This window comes from Odocoileus virginianus, chromosome 5, assembly GCF_023699985.2.
Source record: "Odocoileus virginianus isolate 20LAN1187 ecotype Illinois chromosome 5, Ovbor_1.2, whole genome shotgun sequence".
NCBI classification, from domain to species: domain Eukaryota; kingdom Metazoa; phylum Chordata; class Mammalia; order Artiodactyla; family Cervidae; genus Odocoileus; species Odocoileus virginianus.
The window spans coordinates 6,782,694-6,803,954 of NC_069678.1; the positions used below are offsets into that span (position 1 = coordinate 6,782,694).

General features: G+C 45.8%; 1 protein-coding gene and 3 non-coding genes across 4 annotated transcripts; 2 read left to right on the forward strand and 2 right to left on the reverse strand.

The window, feature by feature from the left end:
• Window positions 1–6,571: 6,571 nt before the first annotated feature.
• TRNAH-GUG (transfer RNA histidin (anticodon GUG)) lies at window positions 6,572–6,643 on the reverse strand. The gene has a single exon. It is a non-coding gene; the product is annotated as a tRNA-His (tRNA).
• A 793-nt stretch (window positions 6,644–7,436) lies between these two features.
• On the forward strand, window positions 7,437–8,336 carry LOC139035122 (S-phase kinase-associated protein 1). Its single transcript, XM_070467267.1, has one exon. It carries the CDS (start codon window positions 7,557–7,559, stop codon window positions 8,046–8,048), a length of 492 nt encoding a protein of 163 aa, XP_070323368.1. The 5' UTR covers window positions 7,437–7,556; the 3' UTR covers window positions 8,049–8,336.
• A 383-nt stretch (window positions 8,337–8,719) lies between these two features.
• Window positions 8,720–8,791, forward strand: TRNAE-UUC (transfer RNA glutamic acid (anticodon UUC)). Its single transcript has one exon. It is a non-coding gene; the product is annotated as a tRNA-Glu (tRNA).
• A 7,272-nt stretch (window positions 8,792–16,063) lies between these two features.
• TRNAE-UUC (transfer RNA glutamic acid (anticodon UUC)) lies at window positions 16,064–16,135 on the reverse strand. The gene has a single exon. It is a non-coding gene; the product is annotated as a tRNA-Glu (tRNA).
• Window positions 16,136–21,261: the final 5,126 nt, after the last annotated feature.

A 21,261-nucleotide genomic window follows, 5' to 3' on the forward strand; every position in this document is an offset into this window, starting at 1 on the left:
AGAGAAAAGCTTGAGCATGTGCGTCTAAGAATTAAACAGCAAAAATAATGTGGATATGTTTATGTCAAAGAAATTACCTGCAGGCCTCTGGCGCATCGTGACTGTATAGTGGTTAGTGCTGCGTTGTGGCTTCATTACTGAGAGGGTAACAGGCAGGAAGGCCAGGGGTCTCCACACAGAGGAAATAGGCTGCAAGTGTCAGACATTTTTTTTCTCTCCCTTAAGCGACAGGAGGAAACAAACTAGTGTTACATTTTTTCCCCCTTCTCTATTTAAAAAGAGGTTTCTCTTAAAATTCTGTGTTGCCATAATGACACCTGGTTCCACCTGAACTTAACTTTTCTCAAACCTTGAACTAACCAATGCATTTTTCTTATGGAAATGTTTGTCTTAAGCTATGTTAATGTACTATGTATTTACCCTAGACTCAGAACCGACTTGACAAACCAGTATGTTATACATTGTTCTCCTAATCTGTGTTAATGAAACTATATATTTGTGTGGAAATCTGCCTTTCTTCAAGATTCATGCCAATCGTTTTACAGCTCAGGATGACTCACCTGGTGCCATTCTCTGAGTTTTGAGACATTCCCTTTCTTTACTTAGCAGACTGCTAGTAGCTATATACCATCCATCTAAAGACTAGCAGGAGGGGGGTACTCTTTCTGCCCACTTCTGATGTCTATGTCAGAAGCTTTCTCTATCTCTTTTATACTTTAATAAAACTTTATTACACAAAAGCTCTGAGTGATCAAGCCTCGTCTCTGGGCCTGGATTGAGTTCTCCTCCTCTGGAGGCCAAGAATTCCGGTGTCTTTCGTGGTTCAGCAACAACCTTTCAATTACATCGGTACAAATCCAAGTTACAGTAACTAGGCCCCTTAAGAAGCAGTCAGAGAGCGGAGTTTACTCCTGGCCACACAGCGCAATGCCAGGAGAAGAGGAGTAAGTCCCATAGCACACAAATCTGCCAGTGCCTGGTCAAAGCGAAACCAAGGACGATTGCTTGTCTCACTATTGAGCAAGAAATGTCCCTAAGGGTGAAATACCGCCTCTTAGAGGGCCTTGTCTGAGCTTAGCCACTTTGCTGTTAAAGATGATTCAAATACCAGTGAGGGTTTTTACACTAAATGAGAACAAGTTTGAATAAAATGCAAAATAGTTGTCATGGTCTACACCAACTTGTCTTCATTCTCTAGCCACTAATTTTGAACTATATAGTTCATGTAGAGTTAAAAGCACAAATCTTTAAAACACAATTTGTGGAATTTTAGCAAACATAATTGTTAGAGGAAGCACACTGATTGAAACCTTCCACCCTGGCCAGGCACCATAGTAACTACTTGCATAAGTTGTTTTATGACTGGAGGTCCTGGTAAGGAACACGGTACTAATAAGCCTCCCCCAACCAGAAGAGTTTGGGAAAGGTCAAAAGGAGACACCACAGGTCCGACCACCTCCCAGAATCCTTCTCTCTAGCATCCATCTTGGCTGAACAAGCCATGCACCACCAGGAAGGACTCTGAATCATTATGATTGGCTAAAGACAACCCGGAGACTAATCCCATCACCATAAAACCGAGACTGCGAGCCACGTGGCAGAGCAGTTCTCCTGCGTTCCCTTACCCTACTACTCTCCACCCAGGTGCCCTTTCCCAGTAAAATCTCTTGCTTTGTTAGCACACGTGTCTCCTTGGACAATTCATTTCCGAGTGTTAGACAAGAGCCCAGTTTCGGGCCCTGGAAGGGATCCCCCTTCCTGCAACATAATCATCACCCAGATCAAGTTATAGAAAATAGCCATCATCCCAGAAATGTCCTCTGAGCCCCTTTCCAGGCACTTGTTACCCAATCTCAGTTAATTGCTATTGTGAAGTCTATTGCAGAGGTTACTATTGCTACTGAAATTTAATTGAATGAATGTACATTTTTTTGTATCTGGCTTTTAAAATATTATTTTCATTAAGCATATATGTATTATTGTGTACGTGTGCGTGCGTGCTAAGTCAGTTCAGTCATGTCCAACTCTGTGACCCTATAGATTGTAGCCCACCAGGCTCCTTTGTCCATGGATTCTCCAGGCAAGAATACTGGAGTGGGTTGCCATGCCCTTCTCCAAATATTACTGTGTATACCACTTCTTACTTTTGGTACTATAATATTGATTTTGGTGTTATTGTTATTGATGAATATTGTTGGTGTTTTGGTGAATATTCTGTACTAGTTTTTTTTGTGTACTTTTGCATTCACGGAAGTACTGCTGGGTCATGGAGTGGCTGCAAGTTTAATTTTATTAGAAACTGACAAACAGGGCCCTAGAATGGTTTCAAACCAGCAACTATTGCTGCAGTTGCTCCACATTCTTGTCAGCATTTGGTGTACTGATTCTTTTAAACATAACCATGCTGGAGGCTGTGGGCTGATACCTTCTTATAATATTAATGTGAATTTCCTTAATAAATAAAAATATCAAGAATATTGTCTTATAACTTTTTGGTTATTAAGATATCTTCCTTTATGATCCAGTAAGACATCGGCTTAGCCTTCCCAGAAGGAAACTGGGTGGAAAAGTCCATCGCCACAGTACAGGTAGATCCTCCCCAGATATCTCTTGAGACAAGAGACCCCGACTCCGGGTGTTTGGAGCAGCAACAGGTGCAGATCAATGACTAGCACAGCACCAGCCTACCCACCTGGCCTCCCAGGTCTTTGCCATCTCCATGCACTTGTCAGTTGAGCGAGAGCAGAATATGTATTTTAAGTATTCTTTCATTCAATTTATATTCATTTCCCTGAATAACATGACATTTCAATTCATCTCACTACCACAAATGCAAAATTATTATCAGCACCATAATCAGAAGTTAGGTATAAAAATCGATCCCAGAATACCAAAAGGATGGTGATCTAGGCAACTTTTCCAACTGCTCTTAATTCAACTTCCCATGGTCTCTGCCCTGCAGAGAGGATGTTTTCCTCTCTCCCTTGGACACTCCAGCTGAAGACCTGTTGGAACAAATGTTGCTTCCCCGGTAGGGCAAGAGGAGAGCCAGGGAGAGGGGAGGGGGGGATGTTGTAGACCAAGGATGCAGAGGCAACAGGTGGAGTACATGAGACAGCACTGAGGCTGTGGGTCCATCCTTCTGGTGGGTGGGCTAAGGGTTCTCCTGTGTGTGGGAGAGGGTGTGGGGGTGGGTGGGAGAGATTTGGAGGGTATTCTCTTGAATTCCTTTGGGGAAAGCAGTTTAGAAGAATAGCAAAGGGCAGGTGGAGGGGAGGGTTGTGACCCCCAAGTGAACCTGGAGGGGTCAGGGGCTGCACTGTGCCTACAGGTTTTGTGCTCCCTAGTTACCTTGCAAGAGAGATGCCACAATCTTGAAGGTGTTTTCCCAGAGGGTAAGCCTAGTCTGTTGTACTTGTGGAAGCTGATGGCTGTGATTTCCCCACCTGTGGGAGGGATGTGGTGCTGTTGCAGAAAAGGGGACCCCTTCCGGGGCCCAAAACTGGGCTCTTGTCTAACACTCGGAAATGAATTGTCCGAGGAGACACATGTACTGACAAACAAGAGATTTTATTGGGTAAGGGAACCCAGGAGAACAGCTCTGTCACATGGCTTGCAGTCTTGGGTTTTATGGTGATGGGATTATTTTCTGGGTTGTCCTTAGTCAGTCATTCTGACTCAGAGTCCTTCCTGGTGGTGCAGGCCTTGTTCAGCCAAGATGGATGCCAGAGAGAAGGATTCTGGGAGGTGGTCAGACAGGTGGTGTCTCCTTTTGACCTTTCCTGAACTCTTCTTGTTGGTGGAGGCTTATTAGTTCCCTGTCCTTACCAGGACCTCCTGTCGTAAAACAACTCATGCAAATGCTTACTATGGTGTCTGGCCAGGGTAGGCGGTTTCAATTAGTGTGCTTCCCCTAACAGTGCTGGGGGTGGGGGGGTTTGAGTTGCTGTTCTCTCCTGATATCCCTTGGTTCATGGCAGATGACACCTCTTCCATAATGCCTCATTGTGCTTTGCTGACCCAGGGCAAGAGCCACACCACTCCATGTACTCAACTGCCTGGGAATTAGGGTAAGAGCCTGCATTTTCATGGCCCTCCTGTTTCATGACCAACGTGTATAGATGGGTCCTACTTCTTTTGCTAAGCTTCCTGACTGTGATGTCTGTGGGCATGCAGGTTCCCCACCCATTGGGCTTGGCACTTTCCTGGGGAGCTCCGAGGGCTGGCTGGCAGGCACCAGCAAGAGAGAAGCCACACCTCAGGGGTTGTGGAAAAACATGGGAAATGTGGCCCAGAGTCCTCATACCTTTAGGGCCAAGTGCAGGTCAGGTGGCAGTGGTGGAGGCACCACTTCCAAGAACAAGGAGGCCAGAGGCTTTCCGGACCAAGGGCCGCTTTCCCTTCCAGGCCTAGCCAATTCTAAGGCCTCTCATATGGCTTTCCCTTCTCCCTTTCCCTTCTCCACACCAGCTGTGTTCTTGGGGAATGTAAGCCACGTCTCCCAACAAGCAGAAATCTCCCAACAAGTGAAATGTCCCAACACGCCTCTAGTGCTTGGGGAAGGAGTTGGATCAACGTTTTCTAACAATAGGAGCACAGAGAACTTGTGGTGGCTGTGTTAGGGGAAGCATGCTGACTGAAACCGCCCACCCTGGCCAGGCACCATAGTAACCATTTGCATGAGTTGTTTTATGACAGGAGATCCTGATAAGGAATATGGAACTAATAAGCCACCACCAACTGGAAGAATTCGGGAAAGGTCAAAAGGAGACACCACGTGTCTGTCCACTTCCCAGAATCCCTCTTGCTAGCATCCATCTTGGCTGAGCGATGTGTGCGCCACCAGGAAAGACTCTGAATTAGAATGATTGGCCAAAGACCACCCAGAAACTAATCCCATCACCATAAAACCCGAGACTGTGAGCCACGTGGCAGAGCTGTTCTCCTGGGTTCCGTTACCCTTCTGCTCTCCACCCGGGTGCCCTTTCCAATAAAATCTCTTGCTCTGTCAGCACATGTGTCTCCTCGGACAATTCATTTCCGAGTGTTAGACAAGAGCCCAGTTTCGGGCCCTGGAAGGGGTCCCCCTTCCTGCAACAGCTGAAGGCAACCTCTTGCTTTGTTGGTTCTCTTGGCTGATACGAGGGCCCAGAATGATGCTCCTCCTTGAGGGGTTGGGTGGCACAGCCCAGGGGCTTGACCAGGCTGGTGTCTCTCCCACTGCTTCTTAGGGAACAGCAAGAAATCCTACCGGTCCATTCTTACAGAAGAGATGCCCAGAAAATGCTCCTGTGGAGCCCACACTGTGCACTAAACCGCTTTGGAATGATGATTCCATGGGTTATTCTTCCTTTAGTGAACCTTGGAGAGTGGAGAAATGATTGATGATGCTACGCCCTTCACTGGCAATAAAAATTTCACTTTGTTCTGACTTGCCTCACTGTTCCCCTCCACTCCCTCACTCCAGCATAGATGGTCACTGGTGTTGCTTTCCTGGACAATTTTTTGTCCTTGGCTCCCTTATAATAGACATTTATTCTCAAATAACTTGTGAAGTTACACAAGAAATTATAGTAGAAAGGTATTCATATTAACCTTTCCCAATACTGTAGCTTGAAATCACCCCAATGTTCATCATATGTGAAGTAGCTTTACGTTAGTGCAATGCTTATCATTAACACCAAATTAAGAGAGAAATGCAAATACACACATATGTATACATATATGTATATGTATATATATATATATATATATATATAAAACATAATGTTGGTTGATAATAGCTAGATAGAAAACTATACACACATTCACTTGAACTTGAAGAAAGAACGAAGCCAAATTAGGTGATAGTTGACATTAGAATTGTTTAAAGTAGTAGGGGATGGGTGGGCATTATCTGGTAAGTGTATCAAAGGGCCACGCTTGAATGACAAAAAAATTTCTCTGTTGTGATTCTGGTAATGATTACACATTGCAATATTCTAATAGCCGCCCTTTACTGTTTTGTGTATTTTGTTCTGTGAACACATTTTAATAATTTCCTTTTAGGATAAAAATTGTGGGTAGGACGTCAGAGAATCCAGCGAAGACAATGACTGAATTGGAGTATATTGTAAATTCTTTATTTAAATTCTATTCCGTTTTGTGTAAAAAAGCCTTGCTGCTATTTGAAATATCTTTGCTGCTACTGCTGCTACTAAGTCACTTCAGTCGTGTCCGACTCTGTGCGACCTCATAGACGGCAGCCCACCAGGCTCCCCAGTCCCTGGGATTCTCCAGGCAAGAACACTGGAGTGGGTTGACATTGCCTTCTCCGTGAAATATTTCTACACACACACACACAAAGACTCTTGTCTGAGTACACAATTTCTTTCGTGGACGCTACACACAAGACTCATTTAGAGTTTGAAACTGATCTTTAGATATTTTCTCGTAAATGGTGAGACCTGGATCAAGTCCAGAGTACTTCAGCCTGAGCACCATTGGGTTGACTTCCGTTCTCCTGACCTTACTCCGTTTGGTGATTAAAAGAGTCTACTAAAGAGTTGTAGATACAATGCAAAAGGGATACTGCCGTGACTCGGATTCGAACCGAGGTTGCTGCGGCCACAACGCAGAGTACTAACCACTATACGATCACGGCGCGCCACTGTGCTGACAGTAAACTGCGTTTTTGCGCTCCTACATTTAAGTATAGCTGTTTCGTTGCACCACCGTCAAGTACTCCTGCGTTTCCGTCACGTCTTCCTTCCGTTATTCTCTTCCCATTCTGATGCATTTTTCATCTCTTCCAGTCCGCGCCTCAAAACAGGTCTCCTGGGAAGTATCTTTCCTTTGACCTTGCCTCTCCTCCTCCCTACATTTCCGCATTTGACCGATTTTCCCCAACGCCTCCGTCCGGCTCACGCCCACCGACCGCAACGTAGCGGAGGCAGGGCAGTGCCAACGGCTCAGGAGGTCAGATGAAGGCGGAGAAAAGAACCGAAAGAACGACTACTGAGCCCATCGGGCGCTCAGCTTCCCTCGGGCCCTCCTCGGCTCAGGCCCGGGGCGTCTCCGGGTCGCTGCATGTGCAGCGGGTGGGGAGCCAGGCGCGGCGGGGACGTTCGGCTGGACCTCTGCCTTCGGAATGCCCAACTTCCGGCTTCCCCACGGGTTCCTCCCGTTTTCATAGGCTTTGAAGCGGGTACTGCTGTCCTGCTAAAGGCAGGGAGCTCCCCCTAGAGTGGAAGGCGCGCTTGCTTTCTGCCGGATGAAGCTGTGGGGGAGATAGAAAACAGACCTAATAGCACTAGAGTCTCCGTGGCGCGGTCGGTTAGCGCGTTCGGCTGTTAACCGAAAAGTTGGTGGTTCGAGCTCACGCAGGAACACTTTCGTGTCCTATTTTAGGACGTAATCTAAGGATTTGCAGTTATTTCTGCGTTGTACATTCTTTCTTCAAAACTTGGAACTAGGCGCTATATTGGCCTTGTTCTTCGCCTTTAGGTTTTGCAGTTGGACGACGCCTCCCTGCTCACTTCAGCCTCCGGCCTTCTATCTCTTTGAGACCTAATACCATGCCTTCAATTAAGCTGCAGAGTTCTGATGGAGAGATATTTGAAGTTGATGTTGAAATTGCAAAACAGTCTGTGACCATCAAGACTATGTTGGAAGATTTAGGAATGGATGATGAAGGAGATGATGATCCAGTCCCCTTGCCAAATGTTAATGCAGCAATATTGAAAAAGGTCATTCAGTGGTGCACCCACCACAAGGATGATCCTCCTCCTCCCGAGGATGATGAGAACAAAGAAAAACGAACAGATGATATACCTGTTTGGGATCAAGAATTTCTGAAAGTCGACCAAGGGACACTCTTTGAGCTTATATTGGCAGCAAACTACTTAGACATCAAAGGTTTGCTTGATGTTACCTGCAAGACTGTTGCTAATATGATCAAGGGGAAAACTCCTGAGGAGATTCGAAAGACATTCAATATCAAAAATGATTTTACTGAGGAAGAGGAAGCCCAGGTACGCAAAGAGAACCAGTGGTGTGAGGAGAAGTGAAATTTCGTGTCTAACGCTGTAACACTGTAAGGATTATTCCAAATACTAGTTGCACTGCTTTGTTTATAATTGTTAATATTAGAAAAACAGTCAACAAATGCAGCAGCAAGTCAATTGTATTAGCAGAATGTTGTCCTCATTGCATGTGTAGTTTCAGTACAGTTCCCAAACTTACGGCCCAGTTTCTTCTAGTATGATTGAAAATTTCTTTTCTTTGCTCTGAATAAAATTGAACTGTGGGTTCCCTATAGAAAGTGGCATTTTGGGCTTTCCCTTTTTGTAAAGCAATTTCTGCCTAGTTTATTGTCCACTTAATTTTAGTTCAGTGACTTTTAAAGTTGGTATTGTAAATAAAGCAACTTGCAAAAAACCTTCTGAAATAGAAAAACAAAACAAAACAAAAAAAAAAACTTGGAACTAGGACTCCATTACCCTCCTTTTCATCTATGTCTTCTCAACCTAAGGCATGATTATCAGTGATCCTTACAAAAGAATGTTGGCTCTGGAGAAAAACAGATAGGTCACTTGGAAACCAGGATCGAAAGAATAGAGTAATCTCATCATTGTCCTCCGGGTTCCTTTCAACGGTGAGGCTCCGTTCATTGTTTGTACCAGATATTTATTAACCCCTTTACATATAACTTTAAAATTAATTTCCTTTATCATGCAATTCCCTGGTGGTCTAGTGGCTAGGATTCGGCGCTTTCACCGCCGCGGCCCGGGTTCGATTCCCGGTCAGGGAAAATGTGCTTTTTTTTTTTGGTCTTTTGTTTTTTGCGGCTTTGCAGGTGGAGCTAGTAGTCAAGAACCCGCCTGCCTAAGCAGGAGACATAAGAGACGTGAGTTCCATCCCTGGGCCGGGAAGATCCTCCGGAGAAGGGCATGGCAACCCACTCTAGAATTCTTGCCTGAAGAATCCCATGGACAGAAGAACCTGGTGGGCCACAGTCCACAGGGGTGCAAAGAGTCGGACATTACTGAAGCGACTTATCAGCAAGAGTTTAAGTTTAAATTAAATATAAAGAGGTTCATTTTTCATAGATTGGAATGTTGCCATTTTACTCATTTGGAGCTATTATATAAAGACATATTCTTTGTGCCACCTTTACTCACACATTTGATGTTTTTAATCAATTCCTGCAAAGGTGGAGAAAGCAGTGTAGCTCTGCTCTTGTTCAGTCACTAAGTCATGTCTGACTCTTTGCGAGTCCGTGGACTGCAGCACGCCAGTTTCCCTGTCCTTCACTATCTTCAGGAGTTTGCTCAAATATATGTCCATTGAATCAGTCATACTATCTAGCCATCTCATCCTCTATTGCCCCCTTCTCCTGTCTTCAATCTTTCCCAGCATCAGGGTCTTTGCCAATGAGTTGACTCTTCACATTAGGTAACCAAACGATTGGACCTTCAGCTTTAGCATCTGTCCTTCAAATGAATATTCAGGATTGATTTCATTTAGGATTGACTGGTTTGGTCTCCTTGCAGTCCAAGGCACTCTCAAGAGTCTTCTCCAATACCACAGATCAAAAGCATCAATTCTTTGGTGCTCGGCCTTCTCTGTGGTCCAATTTTCACATCAGTACATGACTATTGGAAAAACCATAGCTTTGACTATATGGGACTTTATTATCTTTTACGCTTTCAAATAGTTCAGCTGGAATTCCATCACCTCCACTAGCTTTGTTCTTAGTGATGCTTCCTAAGGCCCACTTGACTTCACACTCCAAGATGTCTGGCTCTAGGTGAGTGACCACACCACTGTGGTTTTCCTGATCATTAAGACCTTTTTTGTATAGTTCTTCTGTGTTTTCTTGCCACCTCTTCTTATTTTCTTTTGCTTCTTCTGTTAGATCCTTACTGTTTCTGTCCTTTATCATGCCCATCCTTGCATGAAATTTTCCCTTGATCTCTCCATTTTTCTTGAAGAGATCTCCAGTCTTTCCCATTCTATTTTTTTCTCCTATTTCTTTGCTTTGTTCACTTAAAAAGGCTTTCTTATCTCTCCTTGCTATTATCTGGAACTCTGCATTCAGATGGGTATATCTTTCCCTTTCTCCTTTGCCTTTTACTTCTCTTCTTTCCTCAGCTATTTGTAAAGCCTCCTCAGACAACCATTTTGCCTTCTTGCATTTCTTTTTCTTTGGGATTCTCCTTTCTATAGGAGGCAGTTTTGGTCACTGCCTCCTATACAATGTGACAAACTCCTATCCATAGTTTTTCGGGCACTCTATCAGATCTAACCCCTTGAATCTATTCGTCACCTCTACTGTGTGATCATAAGGGATTTGATTTAGGTCATACCTGAATGGCCTAGTGATTTTCCCTATTTTCATCAAGTTAAGCCTGAATTTTGCAATAAGGAGCTGATGATCTAAGCCACAGTCAGCTCCGTGCCTTGTTTATGCTGATTGTATAGAGCTTCTCCATCTTCAGCTGCAAAGAGTATAATCAATCTAATTTCAGAATTGACCATTTGGTCATGTCCTTGAATAGAGTCATCTCTTGTGTTGTTGGAAAAGGGTCTTTGCTATGACCAGTATGTTCTCTTGATATAACAGTTAGCCTTTGCTCTGCTTTTTTAGTTTATTAAGGAACCTCCATTCTGTTCTCCTAAGAGGCATTACCAATTTGCATTCCTACCAAGAGTGTAGGAGGGGACCCACTCCACTTATTATCACTCAGTTCTAACCAAGGGTATCCCTACAACAATACTAAACACAGTAGAACAATGGAACCATACAAAGATGACCAGGAACTTCAGCATACTGAAATTATGGATTTCTGGTACCATACCACTTTCTTGTGCCCACATACACAAATTAAAAAACACTTGTTACTTCCTCCTGCCCACATATTAATCAGGCATTTATTTTTTCAGTGAAACAAAGCAAGCCTTAAACTACCTTGGAGGCCTCAGTTTAATGTCCCACTTGCCTCACCATTCCTCTACTTCCTCTCATTAGATTTTCATTTATTTGTGCCCTCCTGCAGCATTTCCTTCTTCAAACCCCTAGCCCCCTCTCTCAGGAAGAGAGAATGGAGAATTGTATTATTGTTGACATTACAGACTTGTTCCCTGGATAGAAATCACCTCAAAGAAGAGCATTTTTTGGTCCATCCCAGGATTTGTTTTTGTTTAAAAAAAGCTTAGAAAAGTAACACTTAAATATTTGCTTTTCTGACAAAGAGAAATTTGAAGTAACACTGCTGGCATCTGGGTATTAAGTTAAATGGAAGCTTTTACATTCTTCATGGTGCTGAGGAGAAATAACAGTCAAAACTGGTTGGAAGGAGGCTTCTGAGTCCATAAGACATGTCACTTCCACTAAAGGGAAGTAATGTTTCCACCACTCCATTTGTAGTTGGAATATGCAGAAGCTTTTATTCTGAAGGAGGTAAGGAGCAAGTTATGGGAGGGCAGTTGACTCGGTCTGGCCTTGAAGTCATTTAACTAACAGGTGTTCTCGTGAGCCCCCAGATTGTTCTGTGACATGGCTTCCTCAGTCATGTCTCCAATGTCTGAAACCTCCTGAGGCCTCCAGAGCTAGAGTGGTTTGAAAGAGCAGAGGATGAAAGAAACACTAGCCTAGGTTCTCATAAGCACATTCCAGAGTGTGGTGTGAAGACTTCCAGTCCCTTGGGCTATCAACTAAGTGGGTTTAGAGCATGAACCTACTTGGAATCAAAGCTTCCTACTGAGTCTTTTTCAGGTAGATTCCCTACATGGTTGACTTTTGCTGTCATTTCAGCAGTGATCTCATCCTCTTTGCCCTTATGATTTAAATCAAATAACAAAAAAGCCCTAATTAGTAAAGTGTTGGTGGACATAAAAGAAATATTTCCATCCAAAGCTCTGCGAATTAAAGGTAAAATTTGCCTTCAAAGTAGTTTTCTTATGTTGGCAGAATTTAGTTCTTTGTAACTGTGTATCCTTGGAAGGCAGATTGGTGTGCTCCAAACCTGTTTCCACCTCTTGCTTTGTTCAGTGAGCTTAGGTCTGTCTCCAGGGTTCCTTTGGGATCCAAGATGTCTTTATATTTCTTGTATTTTCAAACAGAACCTTTCTGAAAAGAGTACATCAGTGTCTTTCCAAAAAAGAGATGATTCTACCCAGTTTTTTTCACATTGAGGCAACCAGTCCACTGTAGTGCCCCACCCTCTCCTGAATTCAGTGCTCCAAATTTAGACTATGTGATGTCCAAAATTCAACTGCATCATATACCAGGAGCAATATATCCAGAGAGAGTTAAGACAGTGCTTCAGCGGAAGGAGAGCATAGGCCTCTGCTTGGGGCCTGTATTGCCTTTCCTTGGAAGCAAGGACCCAGGATTTTCACATCTGGATTAGCATCCCACATCTCAGTCAGGAGTCAGAATCTCAAATCTCCTGATTTGAAAACAGAATACCAGTTGAAAGTTTTCACCCCTTGAATCTGGGAGCTCCTGGATGCTTCCTGCAGGAGTTAGGGCACATGCACAGATCAGAGGCGTGAGAGAGCTCTGTGCAAGCCAAGATCAGTGGGACTCCTCCCCTCCGCCACCCTTTATTCGCCTTCATTTCATTGCTCTGCCAGCTCATTTCTCTTAAGCTTCAGTGTTTCTTTCTCACTTTCCCTCGGAAATGGGAGATCCCTCTGGTTCTTGTTACTTTCCTTTGTTTGGTTTCATCAGATTTCAAGTCTAATAGTCTAAACAGGTCTTCATGTTTTAAACAGTTCCATAGCCAAGCCTGGAGGTCTGAGGGCATTTGGCTGTTTTAAAATGATAAATCTCTTATCCAAGTCAGCTCTTGATTACATGCTTGAATTGAACAAAAGACAGGCCATGAGGCCAAGTGTGAACTATTCCCATCACTGGGCTACCACCTAGTTGAGAACCAAGGTCCAGAAAACACAGACTGCCATGGTGACGATACTTCTTTTGATTTTAGGTTCTTTATCCCCTTAGTTGGTTCTTGTTGCCCTAATGGCCCAGGAGCAAGTGACGAATGAAGACAGAAAACGAAATCTGGTGCAATGGGTCAGGGGACCTGCAGCCTCTATTGGACTGCGGTGCAGAGTCCACTCTGAGTCCGGTTTTTAGTCCTAATTGAAGACTACAAGACTTCCTCAGATCTTACCTTTCTCAAGACACATTCTGTGTTAATCATGTACCCCTAAATGTCATGAACTACACTGACATAGTCCAGATCTCCTTGTGTTTACCCCAGGTCGTTCCCTTCTGGGCTAGTCTTTGGAACAATTAGCAAGTACATAGGCAGCTTTCTGGAGAAGGAAATGGCAGCCCACTCCAGTATTCTTGCCTAGAGAATCCTGTGGATGGAGGAGCCTGGTGGGCTGCTGTCCATAAGGTCGCACCGAGTCAGACACGACTGAGGCAACTTAGCAGCAGCAGCAGCATTCAGGCCTGATGTCGACCCAGTGTTCCAGGGTCCATGCTTTCGTGATCCCAGTCATATTCCCTTCTGGGTCTGGCCTTGGGGTTTGTAACAAGGAGATTATTCTTAAGAAAAACATGAAAGATAATCATTAACATAATTTCTTAATATATGCTGTTTTTCCAGATGCTATTTCTGTGGAATTTCTCAAGGTTGTGAAAGTACATTATTAGGAATTCCCACTACAGGTTCTTCTTATAGGAAAGTATCTCAGATGGAAAGCAGGTAGAAACTGCTTTTGTGAAAGACTTTCACGTATCCTTTTAGTTCAACGTCTATGGAAGGGGAAGAAAAAAACCCCATCAAGTGTGTCCCTGGATTCCTCTGGAATCCTGGCTGTAGAAGCTTGGTCACTAACCCAGGTTGGAGAGAAGTACAGTTGACTATGAACCACAAATCAAGATAGCTCAGACTGGAGCCAGGACTGTTCGAGACCAGGACCGGACAGGGCCAAGCACCATTGTTTCTCGGGCTGTTAAAGCATGGGTTCAGTAAGTGTTAAGTAAACTAAATATGTGAAAATCCTTTAGCAGTTCCAGGGTGGTTTTAGAGTAGAACAATGTTGCATACTGCCAGATTCTTAAAAAAGACATTCCTAAAATAGTTTTTAAAAATTTAATGAGATTGAAGACTAAGCACCATTATTACAAGGCAGCCATCTACCTAACAACAGTGATTCAGACAACTCTGGAAAGCTCTTGACAATTATGCCCTACTTTTGAGGAAATAATTTACCACTTGCTCCCTTCACCCTCCCACCACAGGAAAGATTCTTCACTTTTTTGTGGAGTCAGAAGCATTTACAATGCTGGTAGGAATTTAAATGGTGCATCCACTATGGAAAAAGTGTAGAGATTCCTTTAAAAATTAATAATAAAACAGCCATATGATCCAGCTATTCCATTAATGGGTCTTTACCTACAAAATACAAAACCACTAACTGGAATAGATATATACACCCATATGTACATCACAGCATGATTTACAATAGTCAAAATATAGAAACAACCCAAGTGTCTATCAACAGATGAATGGATAAAGAAGATGTGGCATATATACACAACACAGTATGCCTCGGCCTTAAACAAAATCTGCCATTTGCTACAACATGGATGGACTTGAGGGTATTATGCTAAGTGAAAGAAGCAAATAAATACAAATACTATGTGATTTCACTCATATATGGAATTTTTAAAATGTTTTAATGAATGAACAAACCAAATCATACAAAAACAAGCACATAGGTACAGAGAACAGAGTAATGGTTACCAGAGGGGAAGGAGGAGGAGTGAGAGAGAAGTGAGTAAAGTAATTTGTTATAAAATATTCTAGCAGGACACAGACAGCCAGGCTAGAACCAAGGAGGCAACTTCACTTTCTTGAAGGGTCTCTCCCAAGGTGAGTGGTTCCAGCACTCAGTTTAACCCAAGACCCCACAGCCCACTAAAGCAACTAAGCTGAGTCCACAGGGCAGCAGGTCTGAGGGGATACTAGCCTAGTCCTGTTCCTTCTAAAACCTCTAGGCCTGCCTGGCCTGCCCTATCAGAAGAGCAGAATAAATTTTCACCTGAAGCTTCTTATAGCCTACGGAGAACAGGGCAAAAGGACAAAATCTTCCCCTGGCCTTGGAGAACAGGTCCTGCAAAAGCTGGTTTTGAGGGACATGCCAAAGGAAGGGAGCAACAGTGGCCCAAAGGGTGATCTTGGGATGTCTGCAAGTTACTTTCAAATGGTGGAGTAAATCATGTATATGAAGAGAGAGTGAGAAAGCAAATGTGGGAAAATGTTAACTGTACACTTAGGTGAAGAATGAAAGTGAGAGGGTTAGCAGTGTCCGACACTTTGCGACCCCATGAACTGTAGCCTGCCAGTCTCTTTTGTCCATAGAATTCTCCAGGCAAGAATACTAGAGTGGGTAGCCATTCCCTTCTTCAGGGGAACTTCCCCACCTAGGGATCAAATCTAGGTCTCCCACATTGCAGGCAGATTCTTTACTGTCTGAGGCACCGGGGAAGTGAAGAATATATATTATTAATATACTTGTAAAATTTTATAGGTTTCAAACTTTTTTTTTTCTTTTTCTTTTTAAAGGAGTAATTGGTGCTCAGTATTTCTTTTTAAAGGAGTAACTGGTGCTCAGGTCCCAAGTTCTCTTTAGATGGACACTCAAAGTGAGATTTTGGGTTCCCGAGATGAAGGGAGGAGTGGAGGTGAAGGGCTGTGCAGGCTGCTCCTCACATGTCCTCCCGCCACTCTGGGAGATGCCCTGGCCCTGCGGCCCAATCTCACTGACTTAAGGATTCAATGCAGAGATTTTACTGCATGGGGACACTGGGGTGCATCACACTTGTGGAAAATGAAAGTGTTAGTCGCCGACTGTAACAGGCCAGGCCCTTCTGTCCTTGAAATTTTCCAGGTCAGAATACTGGAGTGGGTTGACCACTCCCGGCTCGAGGGTATCTTCCCGACCTAGGAATACGAACTGAGGTCTCCCGCATTGCCGGCAGATTCTTTACCGTCTGAGCCACAGGGAGCAAGGGAAAAGTCTGTACGCAGAGATGAAAGCAAAAAGAGACACTTTCCCTGACCGGGAATCGAACCCGGGCCGCGGCGGTGAAAGCGCCGAATCCTAGCCACTAGACCACCAGGGAACCACGTGCTGTACGCATCATAAATTTCAATAGGAAATCTGAAAAGAGTGTGTGGTGCCTCTCGCCTTCCTATTCTGAGTCCTGCACCCCGCTCCAAGGAATTGTACCCAAAGAACGTTCCTTCCCTGCTTTCTCCAAATGAGGAGCTCCACACCAAAGCCAAGCGCTGTGCGTGACAGTGGACGCGCCCGCGAGGTGCGCCTGACCCTCACGTCCCCACGACTTGCCCGGTTCGGGCGCACCTCACAACTGCCCTGGAGACGCGCCTTTTCCCGGCGAGCGCGCGTGGAGAGCAGGTCGCCGGGGCGGGGGCAGGAGAGGCGGGAGGGGAGCCGCGCGGGTGAGATCTCGGGATCCCCAAGGTCACAAGAGACTCCTGGCGGGTGCAGGAGCCGGAAGGGCTGGATGGAAAACGCTCGCAAACAAGGCTCCGCGCCCAGACCTGGATTCCGTCCGGTCTTCCCCCACGACCTGCTGCCCGGCAGTTCTCCCGCCTTGGATGACGCCATCTCCAGCTCCCTGGGCTCAGACCTCCGGTTGTCCCAGACGCAGCGCTTTCCTCAGACCCACATCCAATTAGTCAGGACTTCTCGTTTGCCTCTCCGTCCATGTTTACTTCGGCCCACACAGTCCCAGTCCCTCCATTAGGGGACTCTGGACTTGGGCAAACGACTCTCCCGAGAAAGGTGGTCCCACCGCCCTCTCGTCCAGTCTACGTGGAAGGGCAGCGCGCTCGACCGGACCGAAAGACCGCAAATCCGCTCCCCTGACTGGACGTGAGAGGTGAAAACTAGGACCCGGATGGGAGGAAAGCAGGGGCATCTCATGTAACGTCCTGATCGAAAGCCTCTTTGGGGACTCAGGCTCCAGCGCTGGTGAGGGTGCTGCCGCGCGGTCGCACCCTCGATTGCACTCGGAGTCCACGCGGAACCAGGCGGAGCCCCGCGGCCTGGGGGCCGGTGCGCACGCGGCCCGCGCCTCCCTCGGGGTCGGAGCCCCTGAACCTCAGACCTGAAGGAAACGCGGTGACCGCCGCACCGAGAAAAGAAGAAACACCACTGCAGGAGAAAACGCACGTGCATTCCCAAGCGTGTTACCCTTTGCTTCTAAAGGAAACCAGAGGCAGACAGACACACAGACAACACTGCATTAAGTTTTTCAGCAAAAAGCAACTGCCTGCTGTGAGGTGAACACGGAAACCCCTCCAGACGCCAGCTTTCTGGGAAAACTGCCTTGACCTCTGTCGTCCTAGGTTAAAATTCTTACTTCATGATCTGTTGAACTGGAAAATTATAAAAGGCGTTTCAGGCATTGTAAAAGGTAAAACAAAACTGTTTCTCAAGAAGAATCTCAAGTACAATGAGGGTGGAATGAACGACCTTGAGATCTGTGTGGACCGAGCCTGGCTCCCCCGCGGCTTTATGCGGGGCCTGGCCTGCAAGCGAATTCAATACAGGCAGGGAAGAAAGCCTCGGCCCGCGTTGATGCTCGCTATTTTCAAACAGACAAAAGACCTGAGCCTTCAGCCTTTGCTGCTCTTCATGCTAAACATGAAAACGTGGTGAAAGTCTTGGACTTGAACTAATGGACACCTGGAATAAGCCACAGCGGCAGGAACCTGAGAAACCCCGTTTGCCGCGGACGTCGGGGGAGAAGGGCTGCAAGATCAGGAGCTTGGGAGCAGAGGGGAGGGCCGGGCCTCGGGTTCCCGGGTGAATTCGAAACACCGCTCATTTCCGAGAGCCAAGAGCACTGACTGACCGCCTGTCCACAGCCGGGGAGGGGCGGCGTCTATACTGAAGGGGGTCCAGGTTGCTTGTGGCTCAGACGCGCCCATCACTCCCAGCTCCTGCGGCTTCTGGGAGATGGGGATTCAGTGGAGCGATCTCTGGTCTCTGGCCCTAGGCTGAGGAACTGGAGACTCAGTTGGACTTGGGAGCCCCAGGGACCTCACTTCGGGGAAGGTGAGGAACCCTAACCCGAAGGAAGGCCTCTCGGGAGCCGCAATCTACGTGCCTGAGAGATCGAAGGTGCTCCCAGGATCCTTTTTCTTTAAAATTTTTTGGTGGGCCAGTCTTGGGGAGAAGTTCATTCCTTGGAGCTGTCATTAGGCGTTGGTACTCACGTGGTTTCTGTAGTGTGGTTGTTATCATGTTCACCTAACATGCGAAAGGTCCCCTGGGCAGAAACAGGTTCCTTTTTTTTTTCTCCCTGAAACTTTCCCCCCTGAATTCCCGTTTTTGTTTTTTTTTTTTTTAAACGGGGCAAGTGGGGTGGGTTATAGCAGAATGTATAGCTGCGTTTTTCTTTCCCCAAACCGAAGAGAAGTTCTCTTACTACCGTAAGCCAGCTCAGCACTAGGAACCAGCCTCCTTTCTTTGCTCTGAATAAGCTCTTTAGAGGCCAGGCCAACAGACATTCCAAGGAGGACACAGGAGAAGGCTCGCCTTCAGGTTATCTTTCCATCTGAAAATCCCCACACCTTCTCTTCAGGGGCCTAAATCTCCTCTACACGTTGACAGGGATCATGTCTCAGAAAACCAAGAAATGCATCCCTGTGAAGCAAACTTGGCTTTTCCTCACCCCAGCACACTTGTGAAACAATCTGATTTTCATGACAGAAAAATAGAGAACGAATTCAACTCTGCATGGGGCTCAAACCAAAGACAAGAATGAAGAATGAAGAAAGATGAAGAATTTCATGCTCCACAAATTGAGCTGGTTGGGGAGGAAAAGGAGTTGGTACATGTGCTTCTAACCAGGAGAGGTTCCCCGCAGTCAGGTCAGGAAACAGGAAATAAATGGATCTGCTCATCACCCACTGAGAACCAAGTCTGCCCCTGATTCATAAGGCAACTGAAGTTTGAAAGAGACCATCATATTGGCTCCCCCAGCACACAGCGCTAAAGCTAGAGTAGGATGGAACCCACCCTGTGGCCTGGCCTCCGAGCAAAGCCTCATTCAGGCAGGGAGGGAGTGGTGAAGTGTGATGAGCAGTGAGGCAACAGCTGAGAGCCTTGCACAGCTGCATTCAGCCCTGGGCTCTGAGAATCACCTGTTTTTCTGCTCTCTGCATCTCTGGAATCTAATCTTTCCTGTGGTAGATTGCCTGTTGTTGCTGTTCAGTTGCCCAGTTGTGTCTGACTTTTTGAGGTCCCATGGACTGCAGCACGCCAGGCCTCCCAATCCCTCACCATCTTCTGGAGTTTGCCCAAGTTCATGTTTATTGCATCAGTGATGCCATCCTGTAATCTTATCCTCTGACGCCCTCTTCTCCTTCTACCCTCAATCTTTCCCAGCATCAGGGACTTTTCCAATGAGTCTGCTCTTCGCATCAGAGGACCAAAATACCGGAGCTTCAGCTTCAGCATCAGTCCTTCCAACGAGTATTCAGGGTTGATTTCCCTTCAGATTGGCTGGCTTGATCTCCTTGTTGTCCAGGGGATGCTCAGGATTCTTCTCTAGCACCACAGTTTGAAGGCATCAATTGTTTGGGATTCTGCCTTCTTTACGGTCCAGCTCTCACAACCGTACATGACCACTGGGAAGACCATAGCCTTGACTATACGGACCTTTGTCTGCAGTAATGTCTGTGCTTTTCAACACACTATCCAGGTTTGTCACAACTTTCCTGCCAAGTACCAACCGTTTTCTGATTCCATGATTTCAGGGTGTTTTTGTGGCACAATCGGTTAACTTGTTTGGTTGTTAACTGAAAGGTTTGTGGTTTGAGTCCACCCAGGGATGCATCTTTCCTGCTATAGATTGCAGCTTTACTTTTCCCCTTCATGAATCACTGCCTTGTGGCAGTGAAGGGGCTTGCCATAACTCAATGAAGCTATGTAGAGACACCCAAGACAGACTGGTTATAGTGGAAAGTTCTGACAAAACATGACCCACTGGAGGAGGGAATGGCAAACCATCCTTTGTGAGAACCTCATGAACTATGTAAAAGACTGCCTATCTCCACTTTACTTAAGTCTGGAGTTTTATCTTCTTCCTTCATTTGGAGCATGACCTCATTTTGCTAACGCACTGTTTTTATTTCTCTACATCTGGTAGGGTGGTTATGTTTCCTGGGCTTAGAGAAGTGGCCATTTGTAGGGGACTTCCGTGGATCCCAGCAGCCTGCTACCCTCTCATCAGATTGATATGCTCTAGGGGTGCCCTGTATGTGGGCTGCATGGGTCCTTTTGTTGTGGCTGGCTGACCACAGTGCATGGTCTGGTAGGATTAGCTGGCTCCAGTCTCTTTGATTGCTAGGCCCTGCCTTGTTTGGGATCTGGAGCCACTGGTTAGCACGGCAGGGTCAAGAGGCAGCTGGCTGTGGAACCCCCAGGTGTGAGGGCTAGTACTGGCACACAGGTGGGCAAAGCCAGGTCCTGAGGTCTGGTCTGGCTGGAGGGCCCAGGAGTCCCAAAGTCAGACTGCTGGTAGGTGGGGCTAGATCCTGACAAAGGTGACTCTGAGGGGTCCAGACACTTCAACTGGCTGGCTAATGGGGGGGGGGGGGGCTAGAGTCTAGTCAGTTCCAGGGCTGGTGAAAAAATAGGACAGTTTAAGAAAAGTAATAACCTTGGATTGCTGTTACTTGGATAGTTATAAACTCTGGTTTTATAACATATGGAAAGTTAAATGCAACAAAATAAATAAAGGCAGGAAGGGGAGAAATGTGAACTGATATGAGGTGGTCACTTGAAGGTGGACTGTGGTAAGTTATAGATAGATGGCATAAAGCCTAAAGCAATTGCTGAAATAACAGGTTATAGCTAACAAGTCAACAAAGGCAAGAAAATTATATACATGGACTTATATACAAACCTGTGTGTAATCTACGATAGAGCATTTGCTCTTCTGGCATTCTGTCCTATGGATATGTGTATAAGAAAGATGACTGCAGCATTATTTGTAATAATACAAGCATGCATGCATGCTAAGTGGCTTTAGTTGAGTCTGACTCTTTGCGAGCCTAGGCTCCTCTGTCCATGGGATTTTCTAGGCAAGAATACTGGAGTGGGTGGCCTTGCCCTCCTCCAGGGGATATAGCCAACCCAGGGATCAAACTTGGGTTTCTTAGGCTTACCTGCACTAGCAGGTGGATTCTTTACCCCTAGGGCCACCCAGGA